The sequence below is a fragment of the Mobula hypostoma genome, chromosome 3, assembly GCF_963921235.1.
Source record: "Mobula hypostoma chromosome 3, sMobHyp1.1, whole genome shotgun sequence".
In the NCBI taxonomy this organism is placed as follows: Eukaryota; Metazoa; Chordata; class Chondrichthyes; order Myliobatiformes; family Myliobatidae; genus Mobula; species Mobula hypostoma.
The window spans coordinates 104,145,263-104,159,816 of NC_086099.1; the positions used below are offsets into that span (position 1 = coordinate 104,145,263).

At 40.3% G+C, this 14,554-nt stretch overlaps 1 protein-coding gene across 1 annotated transcript; it reads left to right on the plus strand.

Annotated features, from left to right (window-relative positions):
* Nucleotides 1-1,527: 1,527 nt before the first annotated feature.
* On the plus strand, nt 1,528-4,470 carry LOC134343500 (interleukin-8-like). The gene is made up of 4 exons (XM_063042220.1): nt 1,528-1,634; nt 2,098-2,227; nt 2,358-2,437; nt 3,389-4,470. The coding sequence occupies exons 1-4, from the start codon at nt 1,574-1,576 to the stop codon at nt 3,397-3,399; spliced, it is 282 nt and encodes a 93-aa protein (XP_062898290.1). The 5' UTR covers nt 1,528-1,573; the 3' UTR covers nt 3,400-4,470.
* Nucleotides 4,471-14,554: the final 10,084 nt, after the last annotated feature.

Sequence of the window (14,554 nt, forward strand, 5' to 3'; positions counted from 1 at the left end):
AGGTTAGGTGGATTTAGATTATATTGACGATTAATAGTTTGATATAAACATCAGAGCTATCCGCATTCACCTCTGTAACCTTTCCCCATTCTTTTGACTTAATGGCGTTAACTATAATGGATTGAATTGTTTTCATTATTTTTGCTGTTCTTGTTTTAACAATTAATTAAAATAATTGATTATTATAAATTTTAGCTGCTGTTTAATTTTACATGATCTGTTGCATGTTGTTAGTTTCACATTCTCAAGCTCTTCAACACCTGGTTCAGTCAGAGCTGTGGGTTATGCAACTAACTAAGTATTCCTGTGGGATGGTTTTGTTTGGGCCATGCTGAGAGATGTGATCCGTGATCTGTGATGGTGATATCCTGCTTGCCTCACCTTAACTGCTCCTTGACAGGAAAAAAGATATCTCAGAACCTGCACCTGTTCCTTTAAACAATGTAATGTTTTGCTAACCTACTGAGAATTACACACAGTTTTATTTTAGATTTCCAGCATCTGCAGGTTTTATTTGGATTTACAGGATTTGATTTCAATGTACTTTTGCCAGCCAGTTAGTGACCATTAATTGTCAACGTTGATGGTTGTTCATAAAGTGGTATTAATAAGGTATACGGAGGTCTCCTTTGTTTTATTTTTACCAGCCATAAGAAGTCGCAGGCCATAACCTTCAGCACATTTTTCTTGCATCACAATCTGAATTATCCTGGGTGATTCTGAAATGAAACTTGGCTGAAAACATTGTATAAAAGGCTTCAGGCAGAGCTTGGTGGCAAAGAGATTCTGGAAGAAGAGGGCATACTGTAGGTACAATGAGTTCTGTAGTGTGGAGCATGCTCTGGGATTTGCAGACTTGGGGGTGGGGTGAGGAAATGACTGTTTGCTCTGTGGCAACTGAGTGAAGCAGGCAGAGCAAACATTCAAAATGTGAACACTGAGGATGGATAAGAAGTAAGAATGATTCTACATCTAGGACCAATGCAGCAACATGCTGATTCTTCGCAGAAAGTGTGGATTGTATCCAATATTGGAAATACCTGTGCATTTCCAAATCTGCAGCATTAAGATGCACAGATACATGCTGTAATGTGCAGATTATGAATGGGGGAGCAATTTCCTGGAAATCACAGGTATAAATTCCATTTTGCGGTCAGTATGTTCTCCTGATCTGCAGAATTTCCAAGCCTGTGAGAAGTAAAGCCGGATTTTTGGAGCATGGAAGGAAACGGTTGGTTCATTTTACACCACTTACTGTGCAAAAAGTGAATTATACATTTTTCATATTGTGCATAACAGAATCAACATCTATATCGATAGATAATCTAACTGCAGTTCTAAACCACACATATGCTGAAATGTAAGGTACAGAAGTGAAAGTAGATCTGAATTTGGACCAAGGAAATTCCCTACTTCAGGACGTCAGTGTTTGGCAGAATTCCCTGCAAGAGATTATGCAAATGAGAGAAGAGAATTCCCATAAATAGGAGCTCACTGGATGTCTGAGTGTAAGGCGATTCAGCAGAGAACAGCTGTATTGAACAGAAGATCCTTCTGCAGTACCAAGTGGAAGATGGACAGAACAGCCACTGTAACCATCCTCATCCTCCTTCTGTGTGCCATTGCTGCACAGGGTACGTTGAAATGTCTAAATTTATGTTATTTTCTTAATTAAACTGTTGTACAAGTGAAGCTCATATTTTGTGGTTCATGTTCTGTCAACAATGTAGAAAGTAATTTAAGTGAAGAATATTTAAACTGTAAATCCTATCTGCATTAGATTTATATCAGAATAATTCACGCAGCTAGACTGCAGAGTTGGAAAGAAATTCATTAGTGAACTATGGTCAACCAGTAGTTGTATTGCTTTTGTGCCAAAGCTGTTCTTTAGTCTTTTTATTTAAGCTTCTAATTAAGTTTCAGGAGAAAAATTTCATACTAATGAAAGTTTTTGCAATATTTGCGAGTGGAATGTGCAAGCTCATCTCTGGTGATGCTTTGATGAAACAAAAACACTAGAGGAGTATCAGCAAGTTTTACAGGCTTTGTTCTCCTTGAAGCAACAATGAAATCTGAGTGAATATAATCTTTCCTCAGGTGTTCCGATCCCAGGAGCACAAGGACGGTGCCATTGCATTCAGACCAGCTTTGATATTATTCATCCGACGTCCATCAGGAGCTTGAAATACATTCCCAAAGGATCCCACTGCCCGAGTGCAGAGATAATGTGAGTAAATGAGTCAGACTATCACCTTTAACTTTATTCTTTCGATGATGTTTATTTAATAAATTGTGCACTTTAGGAGGAGACATACTATTTCTGCGAATTAAATTTGAATGACACTTTGTTTTCACAGAGTCACCCTGAAAAATGAGAAGAAGGTGTGTGTGGATCCTGATGCCAAGTGGTGGCAGGCTCTTATAATAACCATGAAAGGTCAGTGTGTGGCATTTGCCAAGATTCAGACTTTACCTGTCGAGGAACGTAGATGTAGTGAATTATTTTTGCTGTTTGAGTCTGGCCCTTCATAGTGGAGGACATTCCGTAACCTGGAATGACAGCAAACCCTTTCACCATGTTTGCTGAGAGAGCTGAGCCTCTCACAATTGTGGTAGGGACAAGGAAGTAGAGATTGCGTCACTATAAAGCTATCAATTGAAGAAGTGATGGCTGGTACCAATTATCATACCTTTTACATCCCAGGTGAAATCAATGAATGAAGAATGATTTTTATTTTAACCAGAGATGTTTGGTATAAAATATTAAATACTGATTCTTCCATAGGTTGCAGCCATAGATTAGGAATGGTTGAGGGGATAAGCCATTGTGGTGCCAGTTACAGATAATGCTTTGTTCTGGTGGTCTCCAGCATCTTGCTGTTGGAGCTACAGATAGTGTTTACTCTCTAGTACAGGGGTTCCCAATATGGGGTCCACGGATCCCTGGCTTAATGATATTGGTCCATGGTATAAGATAGGTTGCAAATCCCTGCTCTAGATTTTTGCCTTGCTAGGATGAAAAATGTGTGTTTACAGGTGACTCAACTCAGATCAATATAGTAGATAATGAACTGTTGATGCCAGGTACAATAGTAATGTTAATCCCAAGATAGTTATTAGTGCCATTACCTTGGTACAAAAGCTAACGCCTTGGTATATGCTTGCATAGTGTACCTCTGGGCGAATTTAGAAATGAACTTAAACAGAGTATGATGCATTTTGGTTAATGCCTTTTGCGATATCAATGAGGTGTGAACAAGTTTCCAAGGCATCTTTTTTGTGGAAAGTCAGTTTGAAAATTCTTTTAATTTTGTTGCTTTAGCCGCTATATGTGGGTAATGATAGAATTACTGTGGGTAATGATACAATTTATTCAATTATTTTACAGGTGGGAAATGATACTAATCAAAAAACTGAAGCTGCAAAATGAGGGAATCAATTCCATCTCTGGATTATCCGATGGGGAATGATGGAAGCTCAGCCCTGGGTGTTGACTCTGTGATATCACCATCCAGTGTCTCCTCTTCATTGTCTTCTGAGATTGATCTTGCTGTTCCTCCCTGTCACGGGACATGCTTATACCCTGCCATGCTATCTGTTAACATTTGATGATTCCATCTGATGTTTGTGTTAAGCTTTGTGCAAATCCAATGTTTCTTGTGCCATTTATGGTAATTAAAGTAAATTCTGTGATCTGTAAACCTGTGGAAAAGTGTAAATGAGTCTGAAGTCATTTGCTAAGACTTAATTTTAGCTGTGAGGTTGGGAGATGATGGTGAAGAAAAAATAACTCTGTTGATTAATTTCCAAGACAACAGTGTTAAAATGATCTCAGGCCACAAGGGAAGCCAGCAATGGGGTGGTGGACTGTGCTCTCTCTCATACCTGAAATTAAAGCAGGAGGACCCATGGGATTGTTCACAAAAACTCCCACTCCTACCTTCCCCTTTCTTATTTCAATGTTTCACCTTCCCCTTTCCTGCTTAAATGCTGTTCAGAATCAGTGATATACTAGATGGAAATACTTTTGATCAAATGTGTTTGTTCTAATTTGAGCAAAACATTCTTATGTTGAAATACTAGAACAAATGCTTGAAAATCACTTGATGCCATTTTACTGCAACACTGGTCACAGTGTCAGATTTTAGGATCCATCCAAAATGTGTTGAAGTAAATGCTCCGCAGATGTAATTTTTATGTGAAATACCTACATTTTAGAAGGTATTGCTGCTAATAGACTGATAATCACTGCAAGAAATGAGACTTTTAAATGAGCATAAAGTCTATAGAGTCAGTATAAGTCCTTAGGGTGAAATATTTCTATCACCGTATAGACCTTATGGTCTCATGGTCTATGGTCTATATGGTGATAGAAATATTTTCCCTTGAGGGAACTTTTATTGGATTGGATTCTGTTTGTCATCCATGTAATCTGGACATATGATATATGTGAATGAATTTTTGAGCATTCCACAGATGTATTTGAGAAGTTAAAATAAATTATATTTTCATGAAGAATTTGCTGTCAGTGCTTTTGAATCTTCAGTATATAGTCCTGAGTGTCTCCATTTAATAAATGAACTAACTAAAGAGCAATGGGTTCAGGGCCAAATCTACACAATGTCAGTGGGATTTTAGAGAGTCTGTTTAAATCCAATGTCTTGTATGACTTGTGACGGGATCCTGAATTATCCCGTATGCACTGTACCTTTAAAGAGAGAGAGAGAGTGTGTGACTGACTTAGAGAGAGAGAGAGAGAGAGCAACAAACAGCTCGTGAGTCGTCATGGTAACCGAGGGCGGCATTCTGTGATGGACAGTTGGTGTTCAGCATGCAGAGATAAACATAAGGTCAGCTGGTTGTTAGACACACACATGGTTTTGGACACTGGATGAGCTTTGTTGTGCCCACAGAAAGGTGGGGTTTTTGGACGATTGATCAGGAGAATCAATCAGTGGCTCTCACAGTGTCGAAAAGGGAGTGACTGGTGGGAAGTTATTAGTGTGGTGGGAAGTTATTAGTGTGTCCAACCCTCAACTGGGTTGATAACAGAAGACGGTCCCCTTGTTGTGGTCACTTTTGGTGACATCTAAAGGATTTCGGAGGACAGCAGAAGATTGATGGCATCAGCTTACCTGGAGAACTAAACACCTCTTTCTCCAACACTACTCAACTCAATAATACGAACTGAACTCTACCTATTATCTTAAGTTTGTATCCAATTGCCTCCTAAGCTCAAAGCAGCTTGGGTCTACTATTTCCACACTTATATATAATCATTGCTAACCTGTCTGATATACCTGAATTTTTATTACTGTATTGTATAGTTACTAATAAACGAGCTTTAGTAAATAGCAATACCAGACCCCAGGTGTTTTTCCATTTCTGCTGGTTCTCTAACCCGTTACGGGATACGTAGAATTAAGAAAATGGGGTGTGACCATAGACCTAAGTGAGAATGATTAGGACCCGATGTTGGAATATCCGAGACTGGAATCGAGACATGATTCGAGACTGAGCTGCAGACGGGATTCTAAACTGGATGCTCAACAAGAATCCAAAGTACAGCTGACGATTGAGCTCTGAACCTTGGTTCAAGTGCACTTTAAATATTAAAATCCTGTCACCAAAATGTGGCTGCCAATTAGTGGAGTGGGTCTGAATATTTAGAGACCATGCCAGCTGCTGAATTTCTGGAGAGTTAGAACATATACACCTCAGAGATTGACGTGGTTGGATCCATGTCATAACAGGCATAATTTTAAGGGATAATTATCATAAACACCATGTACTATGTGTCCATATGGTTGTGCTCAAGTTTGCCTCATGACTCTCTGTATATTTACCTTAAATGCTGCCAAGTTTAAATTGCTGAGCCCATCTTTGGTGAAATCACACTGGGCTAGTTGTGACTCCTGCCTTGGAAACAGGATATTGGTCTTTCAGGGTTTAAGAGATTGTCTTGATTAAGGGATGATTTCTTTGCAGAGTCTGGGTCTGGAGGGTGGGCCACAAGAGGTGGATGTTTGGAAATCTCTCCCACAATTAGAAAGTGACAATTAGTCTACTGCACGGTAAGAATGTTACTGAATTCTGGAATGGTTGAGAAAAGCAAAAATAATTTGTCAAGGCAATTGACACACTTATCATTGTAACTTAACATAGGCACACTGGTTGTACTGTGGAATTAACATCAAAGCAGAAACTGAAATATTGGACCTTGAGAGTTATAGGGTAGCCAAGAGGAGATTAAGAACGGATTTAGGAGAGCTAGAAAAGAACATGAGGACTTATTGAGTAAGATTAATTAAAAAAAAAAATCCAAGGCATTCTACGCTTACTATAATGAAAAACAGGAGGATGACTAGCTTGATGTAGGACCGATCAGGGATAAAAGCGGAAACATGAACCTGAAGGAGGCAAGGGAAGACCTCAATGAATACTTTGTTTCACTATTCACCAGTGGGAGGGACCTTCACAGATGTGAGGTTATCACAGAACAGGCCAATATGCTGCGACATGTTGACATTAAGAAAGAGGATGTTTAGAACTCTTGAGAAACATTAGGATAGATGAGGCCCTGGGACAGAACGAGGTTTACCCCTGGTTACTAAAAGAGCAAGAGAAGAGGTTGCTGCACCTTTAGTGATGATCTTTGCATCCTCACTGGTCACAAGAGTAGTACCAGAAGATTGGAGGGCGATAAATGTTTTTTCCTTTGTTAAAGCATAACTGTTGGAATTTTAGACCAGTGAATCTTAGATCAGTGGTGGGAAAATAACTGGAGAGGAGTCTTAGAGACAGGATTTACATTTGGGATCAGCATAGACTTCATTAGGAAATGCCAGCATGGGTTTGTGAAGGACAGGTAATGTCTCACAAGCTTGACTGAATTCTTCAAGGAAATGACTAAACAAATTGATGAAGTCAGAGTATTGTGTTCATTTCTGATTTCCTCATTATACTGAGGGTGCGGAAACTTTAGAGGCTGCAGAGGGGATGATGACTGGATCAGAGATCATGTTTGATGAGGAAGGGTGGAGCGAGCTAGGATTTTTCTCTTTGGAGAAGAAGGATGAGAGATGACTTGATAGCAGTGTACAAGAGGATAAGAACCATTGATATAGTGAACAGTGTTACATAACTGGCAACAATGAATATCAATCGAGACAAGTTATATAAAAACAACCAAACATTTATTAAACACGGATAAACAATAAAAAAAACAAAAACCTTAACCGGAAGTTAACCGCTATGCGGCTGTTCAACAAATCGTCAATCGGTACTGATTCCTAAAGCGTTAAATGTGAAAACAGTTCTTAAAGCGGTAAAGTCAGATACAGTCCACAAAATGGTAAATTCGAAAGTCCAACAGATTTATATGTTCAATTGGGAGAGACTTCTCTGGAGAAGGATTTCTTCATAGACGCGACTTTCCTGTTGGTTCTGTCCAAAGGAATCACGATGCAGGAAATAAACGGCTTAAAACAACTGACCTTAGTTTCTAGAGAGCAAATCCCACATGAACTTCCTTTCTCTTTTGGCAAAAGTTACCTTCGATGCAGGTCGCTACTTCTTCAATGAAGACTCAATAAGGTCGATCATTTATTAAACTGCTGAACATTCCTGCCTTATTTTAATCCTTCATATCCTGTACTTCGATGAAGTCTTCATTCTCCAATACTGCTGGGAAAAGGTACATCAACACATCTGGCAAAAATTGCCAGTCCAGCACTATTGTACCTTGCAACAGAACGTAACACTCCGTTTTAAAAATGAAACTGCGTCATAAAAACAAATACACAACAGAAACGGAGATACACTAACGTTCTAGCTGGAAAACTATCACGTGACCTCACATCGGCAGGAAAACTACATCAGGTGACCTCCAAAAGACCATTATATCATTCTCACAAGATCTCCTTGAGGTATGTAACACCTCCCTCCAAAAAAATTTTGGTCGCTTAAAGAACAAAATTTTAACAATTAACAATTTACACAAAAAAATACAAAAGTATAAAATTTGCAACATACACAATATATACAGTCTTATCTTTCAGCACCTTACAAACTAATATACAGTAGGAATGCTACAAATGTTAAAATACCACTCCATAAAAAAAATTTTTCATTGTACATTTAACATCTAGATAGACAGTCAGCGATCACATTATCTTTACCCTTAATATGTGTGATCAAAATATTGTACTCCTGTAACATTAAACTCTGTTACTAAATTGGAGTTTGATTTTCTTAACCCTTTTCCTTAAGTCACAGTGGCATGACCAAATTCACTTTCAGCTAAGTTAATAGTTAAGTTAGCTTTTGAAAGTCTCTCAAATAGTTTCTCCACCGCAGTAATATGTGCTTTCCATGTATTATTTCCTGTAACCAGATCATCAATATAGGCATCTGTATCTTTTAGTCCCTGAATCACACTATTAATCATCCTCTGAAAAGTACCTGGTGCATTCTTCATCCCAAAGGGAAGAACATTATATTCATATAACCCAGATGGGGTTACAAATGCTGAAATCTCTTGACCTCTATCTGTCAATGGAACACCCCAATAACCTTTTAACAAATCAATTTTTGTAAGGAAGTTGGCTTGTCCAACTTTATCCACACCATCATCTACCCTAGGGATTGGATATGCATCAGTTTTTGTCACAGCATTCACCTTCCTGCAATCTGTACAAAACCTAATATAGGTTTCCCCCGCCATCCGAAGGTAGAGCGTTCCCATGAAATGGTTCGTAAGCCTAAATGTCGTAAAGCGAAGAAGCAATTACCATTTATTTATATGGGAAAATTTTGAGGATTCGTAGACCCAAAAATAACCTACCAAATCATGCCAAATAACACATAAAACCTAAAATAACAGTAACATATAGTAAGAGCAGGAATGATATGATAAATACACAGCCTATATAAAGTAGAAATACTTTTCCTCATTCATTACTGCACTGTTCTCCGTAGCGAAAATCTCACGCAAGCGCTGTCGGCAGAAAAACTCACGCATGCGCTGTTGGCAAAAACACGGTGCAAGCGCTCTCCAGTAACCTTTAAGCTATGAAGCTGCCAAATCATACCAAACAACACGTAAAAATACACAGCCTATATAAAGTAGAAATAATGTATGTACAGTGTAATATCACTTACCGGAATTGGGAAAACAGCGCCGAGCACACTGATGATGGTGTGTTAGACTGAGTCGTCACAGGTTGGGTGGTGCAGTGGCCCCCACCCTCCAGGCACCGACTGATACCGATCCGTGAAGCATGCAGGAGTCCAGCAGTAGCTGGGAGGCACACAGCACATCTTTAAGAAAAAAAACAAAATAAATAGGTGCCGTCCGGCACGTAATTGTCAGCCCAGATCAGTGACAATTTCCGATTGCATCGTCTCTGATCTGGGCCGACAATTACGTGTCGGGCAGCACCTAATTAATTAGCATGTTTATTTCGGCTTTTCTCTTAAAGATGTGCTGTGTGCCTCCCGGCTACCGCTACATTCTTCGCAAATCGGTATCTGTCTGTGGCCTGGGGGTTGGGGTGGTGGGACACTGGGGTGTCATATCATCATCATCTGTTTCCATTAGAGCAGGCAGCTCACCTTCTCCTATGACTGCCTGCCTTGATGTCGAAGGTCGAGGTTCGTCGTCTGCTGTGGCTGATGTGGAAGGCTTGCTTGACTGCTGAGCCTCACACATTTTTCTATCATACAGCTCTTTGCAAGGATTCAAACCATCTTGCAAATATCCCCTAAGCCTACCTACCCTTTCAAAATTAAAGTCGTACTTTATCATTGCAGCAAAAATCTCATGTAGTTGTTTCACTTTCGCTACTGCATTCAGTTTTGATTGTTGTCCTTTCCTCTTTCAATTGCATCAGCTCTTCATCTATCAGTTCTTGGTCATGGGATGCCAAAACCTCTTCATCATCATCTTCATCAGCTTCAACAAGCCAAACTCACTTAGTCCTTACTTCCTTACTTCGTTTACCACGATTGAAATGCTTAATTATGTCTAGTTTTAGGCCAAGTGTAACACCCTTACGAGCTCTTTTAGGCTTTTCCGACACCATAGAACTCATCTTGAAAACAGCTGCTCACAGACACGTGTTTAAGCAATGCCGGCGAGAATGCCGTTCCGAATCAGGGGAGAGCGGCCGCTCAGGGCGCATGCTGCCTTTTATCACGCGCTGATTTTTTTCGCGCGCTGCTTTTTTTTTGTAACAGTGAAAACACCTTCTGAAAGCAAAAACAGGGTACTAATGTAGGTCTTTCATAACAGTGAGGTTTCGTAAAGCGAACGTTCAAAAAGCAGGGGACACCTGTACTATTGTCTGGCTTAGGCAGCATAACACACGGTGAACTCCAATTCGAATTAGAATGTCTAATAATATCATTCTCTAACATATACTTAATTTCTTGCTCAGCAAGTTCACATTTTTCCCTGTTCATTTGATACAGATGTTGTTTTATCGGTTTTGCATCTCCCACATCTACATCATGTGTAGCTACGGTGGTTCTTTTAGGAATGTCTGGAAATAAATCTCTATTTAAAAATTAACTGTTTCATCTGCTCTCCGTGCTCTGGCTGTAAATGAACTAATTTTTCATCAATATTTTCTAGAATTTTTGGATTTGGTATCCTGGCTGAAATAATGTTGGGTTTAAAATGAGTTTCAGATGAATCATCCATTAAGGTTTTTTCAAGATCAGTCTCATTATTGATCACAACAGTCATAGCAGCAGCTTCTCTCTCATAATGCAGTTTTATCATATTTATATGATACAGCTGTGTTGTCTTTCTTCAATCTGGAGTTTTTATCACATAATCCACATCATTTACCTTTGTCACATTGGGTGCTGGGAAGGGACCCAAATGCAAGACACAGACACTGAAGTACAAGGAGCAGGACTTGACTAGAGTAAGGTCGTGACAGGATTCAGGCAAAGAGCAGGGACAAGAACACAGAGTTGGGCTAGGGAAAGTGGGACCAGGACTAGGAACCATGGATTAGGAGACAAGGCTTGGACTCCGAGCCCGAGACTGGACAAGGACCCAGAACCTGGGTCTTGCCTCAGGCTCGGACCCCAGAACCAGGCAAGGACATGACATGGCTTCAGGACAGGACGGGGCTGGGGTCTAGAGGCCTGAGCTTGGAGACAAGACAAGGCTCAGACTCCGAGCCCGAGACTGGACAAGGACCCAGAACCTGGGTCTTGCCTCGGGCTCAGACCCCAGCACCAGGCAAGGACATGACATGGCTTGAGGCTGAGGTCTTGGGTCTTGAGCTTGGCTGCAGGCTGGGGTCTTGGGTCTTGAGCTTGGCTTGGGATCCTCGAGGCTTGGGTTCTTGGGTCTTGAGCTTGGCTTGGGATCCTCGAGGCTGGGTTCTTGGAGCTTGGCTGTGGGATCCTCATCTTGAAATACAGAGGCTGATAACTCGGAGGCTGGAGCTGAGAGACAGACTGGGAACTGAATATCAACACAGAGCCAGGACTTATCCTTCGACAAGCCAGGACTCATCTTTAACACAACACTAACATGAGACAGGACAGAACATAGACATAGAGCCAGGACTTATCCTACGACAAGCCGGGACTCAACTTCATCTTCACACCAAGATGGGGCAGGTCCACCTGTTGGGTAACAGCAGGACAGCCAGACTTATCCAACAGAGGCAAAGACAAGACATGTTCCCCCGCAGGGCAACAGCAAGACAGCCTGACTTACCCCACAGAGGCAAGGACAAGAAGAGACAAACACCAAAGAACAACAGACAGTTCCATCTCAGCACTGGGGTGGCTCCAAGTCTCAGTTCGGCCAGCAACCTCAGCTGGCTACAGAAACAGCCGGATCCCTACCAAGCTCGGAGTGGCTGCAGCCACTCAGCTGGCCCAGGAAACAGCTGAATCCATACTGCAAAGACTACTCCAACAAGGCTCCATGAAGCAGTGGTCCTCCAACCAGAGCCTAGAGATCACAAATGGTTTCACTAGCCTTCCATCAGCAGGTTGCTCCAAAGGGGACTGACAAGACAAACCAGCAACCCACACTCAATCCCAAGGCTACTTATATTGCAAGTCCAAAGATGGGAATCAGGTGCCTATGATTAATTCAAAAAAAGGACAGCTGGAAAACTCGGAGTCCTGAGTCCACGGACTGGACCATGAACCGGAATGTGGACTTCACGGACCGGACCATGACAACTTTAGATTTAATCTCATAAGGACCATGAAATTTAGCTTGTAATGGGTTCGTTTGCACCAGGAAAAGAACAAACAGTTTACCTCCAGGCTTAAAGAACCTCATTCTAGCTTCCTTATCATACCAAGTCTTCATCTTCTCTTGAGCCAATTTTAAATTTTCTTTTGCCAAGCTACAAGCTTTATATAATCTTTCTTTAAATATTAAAACATAATCTAGCAAATTAGTGTGTACCTGTTTATTAATCCACTGTTCCTTCAACAAGGCCAAAGGTCCTCGAACTCTATGCCCAAACACAAGTTCAAAAGGACTAAAACCGGGGACGTCACGTGATGACGTGGGATTAAGACGTGTAAATCCAGCTCTCCCGTAAAAAATCAGCAAAGTACTGTTTAAACAAAGCAAAGTTAATAAAACTTTCCGAAAACTACTTATAAACTTCGTAAGACTACTTTACGATATGCCTTGTAAACCGCAACAGAAGAAGTCTGTTGTTGTGAAGTCGCCGCGAGATGGGAAGAAAAAAGGGCCTACTGCAGCGATGGAGCCTCGGATTTAGGTTGGATCTCCTTCGGAGGAGACGCATTTTATCTCTGGCGTAGAAGAACGGGAGCAATGGCGGCGGTAGCAGTCTCTTGGAAGAAGATGCCGGAAATGCGCATGCGCAAAGAAGTACGCATACGCAAATCGACACAACTCAAACTACAAGAACCGACGGCCACTGCAACTGAAAGTGACTCAGAGTCAGAATTGGATTCCGCAGAGAATACAGATGAAAAAGAGGAGGAAGAACTGGAAGAGACTGGAAGTAAAGGAGATGACGGAGACATAAGAGAGGCTTTATTACAAGTAACGGCTGAACTAAGAAAATTAAGAACAGAGCTTAGAGACATGAAGATGTGCTATGATAAAGCTATGAAAAGACAGGATAAAATGGATAAGAAACTTCAGAAGACGAAAAGAACAATGGAGCATATTAATGATAGAGTGGAAAAAACAGAAAATTATGTGCTTGTCTGGAACACGGAAAGAAATTGACTCTTGGAGAAAGTGGACGTGTTGGAAAATTTTAGTAGACGATTAATTGTTGGTCTTAAAAAAGGTACAGAGGGAGATAATCCAACAAAATCTTTTCAAAGATGAATCCCGAAAACCTTGCAAATGAAAGAGGAAGACTGATCAATTGAAATTGAGCGGGTACATAGAGCTCTAAGACCAAGACCACAAGATGACCAATATCCATTATCAGTTTTAATAAAACTCTTAAGATTTCAAGACAAAGAAAGGATTCTACAGGCAGCTGCCCAAGCTGCCAAGAATAGAAAAGGGCCATTGATGATAGAAGGGAAGAAAATTTTTTTCTACCCTGACATAAGTTATAAGCTTTTGAAGAGAAGGAAGAAATTTGATCCAGTGAAAAAAGTCATATGGGATCATGGTTATCAATTTTTACTGCGTTATCCTGCAACCTTGAAGATTTTTTTGGCTGGCGGAGAAAAAAGATTTTTTGACGATTACCGGAAAGCGGAGGAGTTTGTGCGAGATTCTTTGAATATTCACCAGATACAAGAACAAACCCAGGGGAGAGAGATGGATTGAAGATGAAGACTACGTCCAGGAATAGACCTGTTGGATTTTTAAAGGCGGATGAATATATAAATATATTATTAATTATATGAGGGAGGGCAAGTAAGGTTAAAATTTGAGGAATACTAGCTGGGAATAGTGATATTCATTTTTTTATATATATAATTTTTTTGTTACGGGGGAGCTGGAAGAAATACTGACCAATTGCTATGCTATTCATGTGTGCAAGCGTGGCAATAGCCACGACCCGCAAAATGGAGGGGGGTATCTTTTCATTCACAACATTTGTGGGGGGATATTTTCTTTTTTCTTTTTTTGTATCATATCTATCTTTTATTTTTTGCTTTTTGCCTGGATGATTGAGAGGGAAACACATAGCAACATGGTGAAGTTCAAAGAGATTCCTCAAAGAACTATGAGAGTTGAGAAACTAAGTAATGTTTTAGATTAGAGTAACTTTGTTAAGAATAATGACTAATTTATTGAATTTTTTGAGTTTTAATGTTAATGGGCTTAATGGACCGGTGAAAAGAAAAAGAATCTCAACGCGTATTAAGAAAATGAAGGTAGATTTAGCCTTCTTAAAGGAAACGCATTTAACAGAAACTGAACATCAGAAATTAAAGAGAGATTGGGTGGGTAGTGTTGTTGCAGCTTCATTTAATTCAAAAGTGAGGGGAATAGCAATTTTGATCAATAAAACGTTACCAATTAGAATACAAAATGTAATAACTGATTCTGCGGGGAGAT

Excerpts from the sequence above, each read along its gene's own strand:
- LOC134343500 (XM_063042220.1), top strand. The coding sequence starts at position 1,574 with ATGGACAGAACAGCCACTGTAACCATCCTCATCCTCCTTCTGTGTGCC. Across the intron at positions 1,635-2,097 it reads GTGTGCCATTGCTGCACAGG|GTGTTCCGATCCCAGGAGCA; the intron begins GTACGTTGAAAT and ends ATCTTTCCTCAG. Across the intron at positions 2,228-2,357 it reads TGCCCGAGTGCAGAGATAAT|AGTCACCCTGAAAAATGAGA; the intron begins GTGAGTAAATGA and ends TTGTTTTCACAG.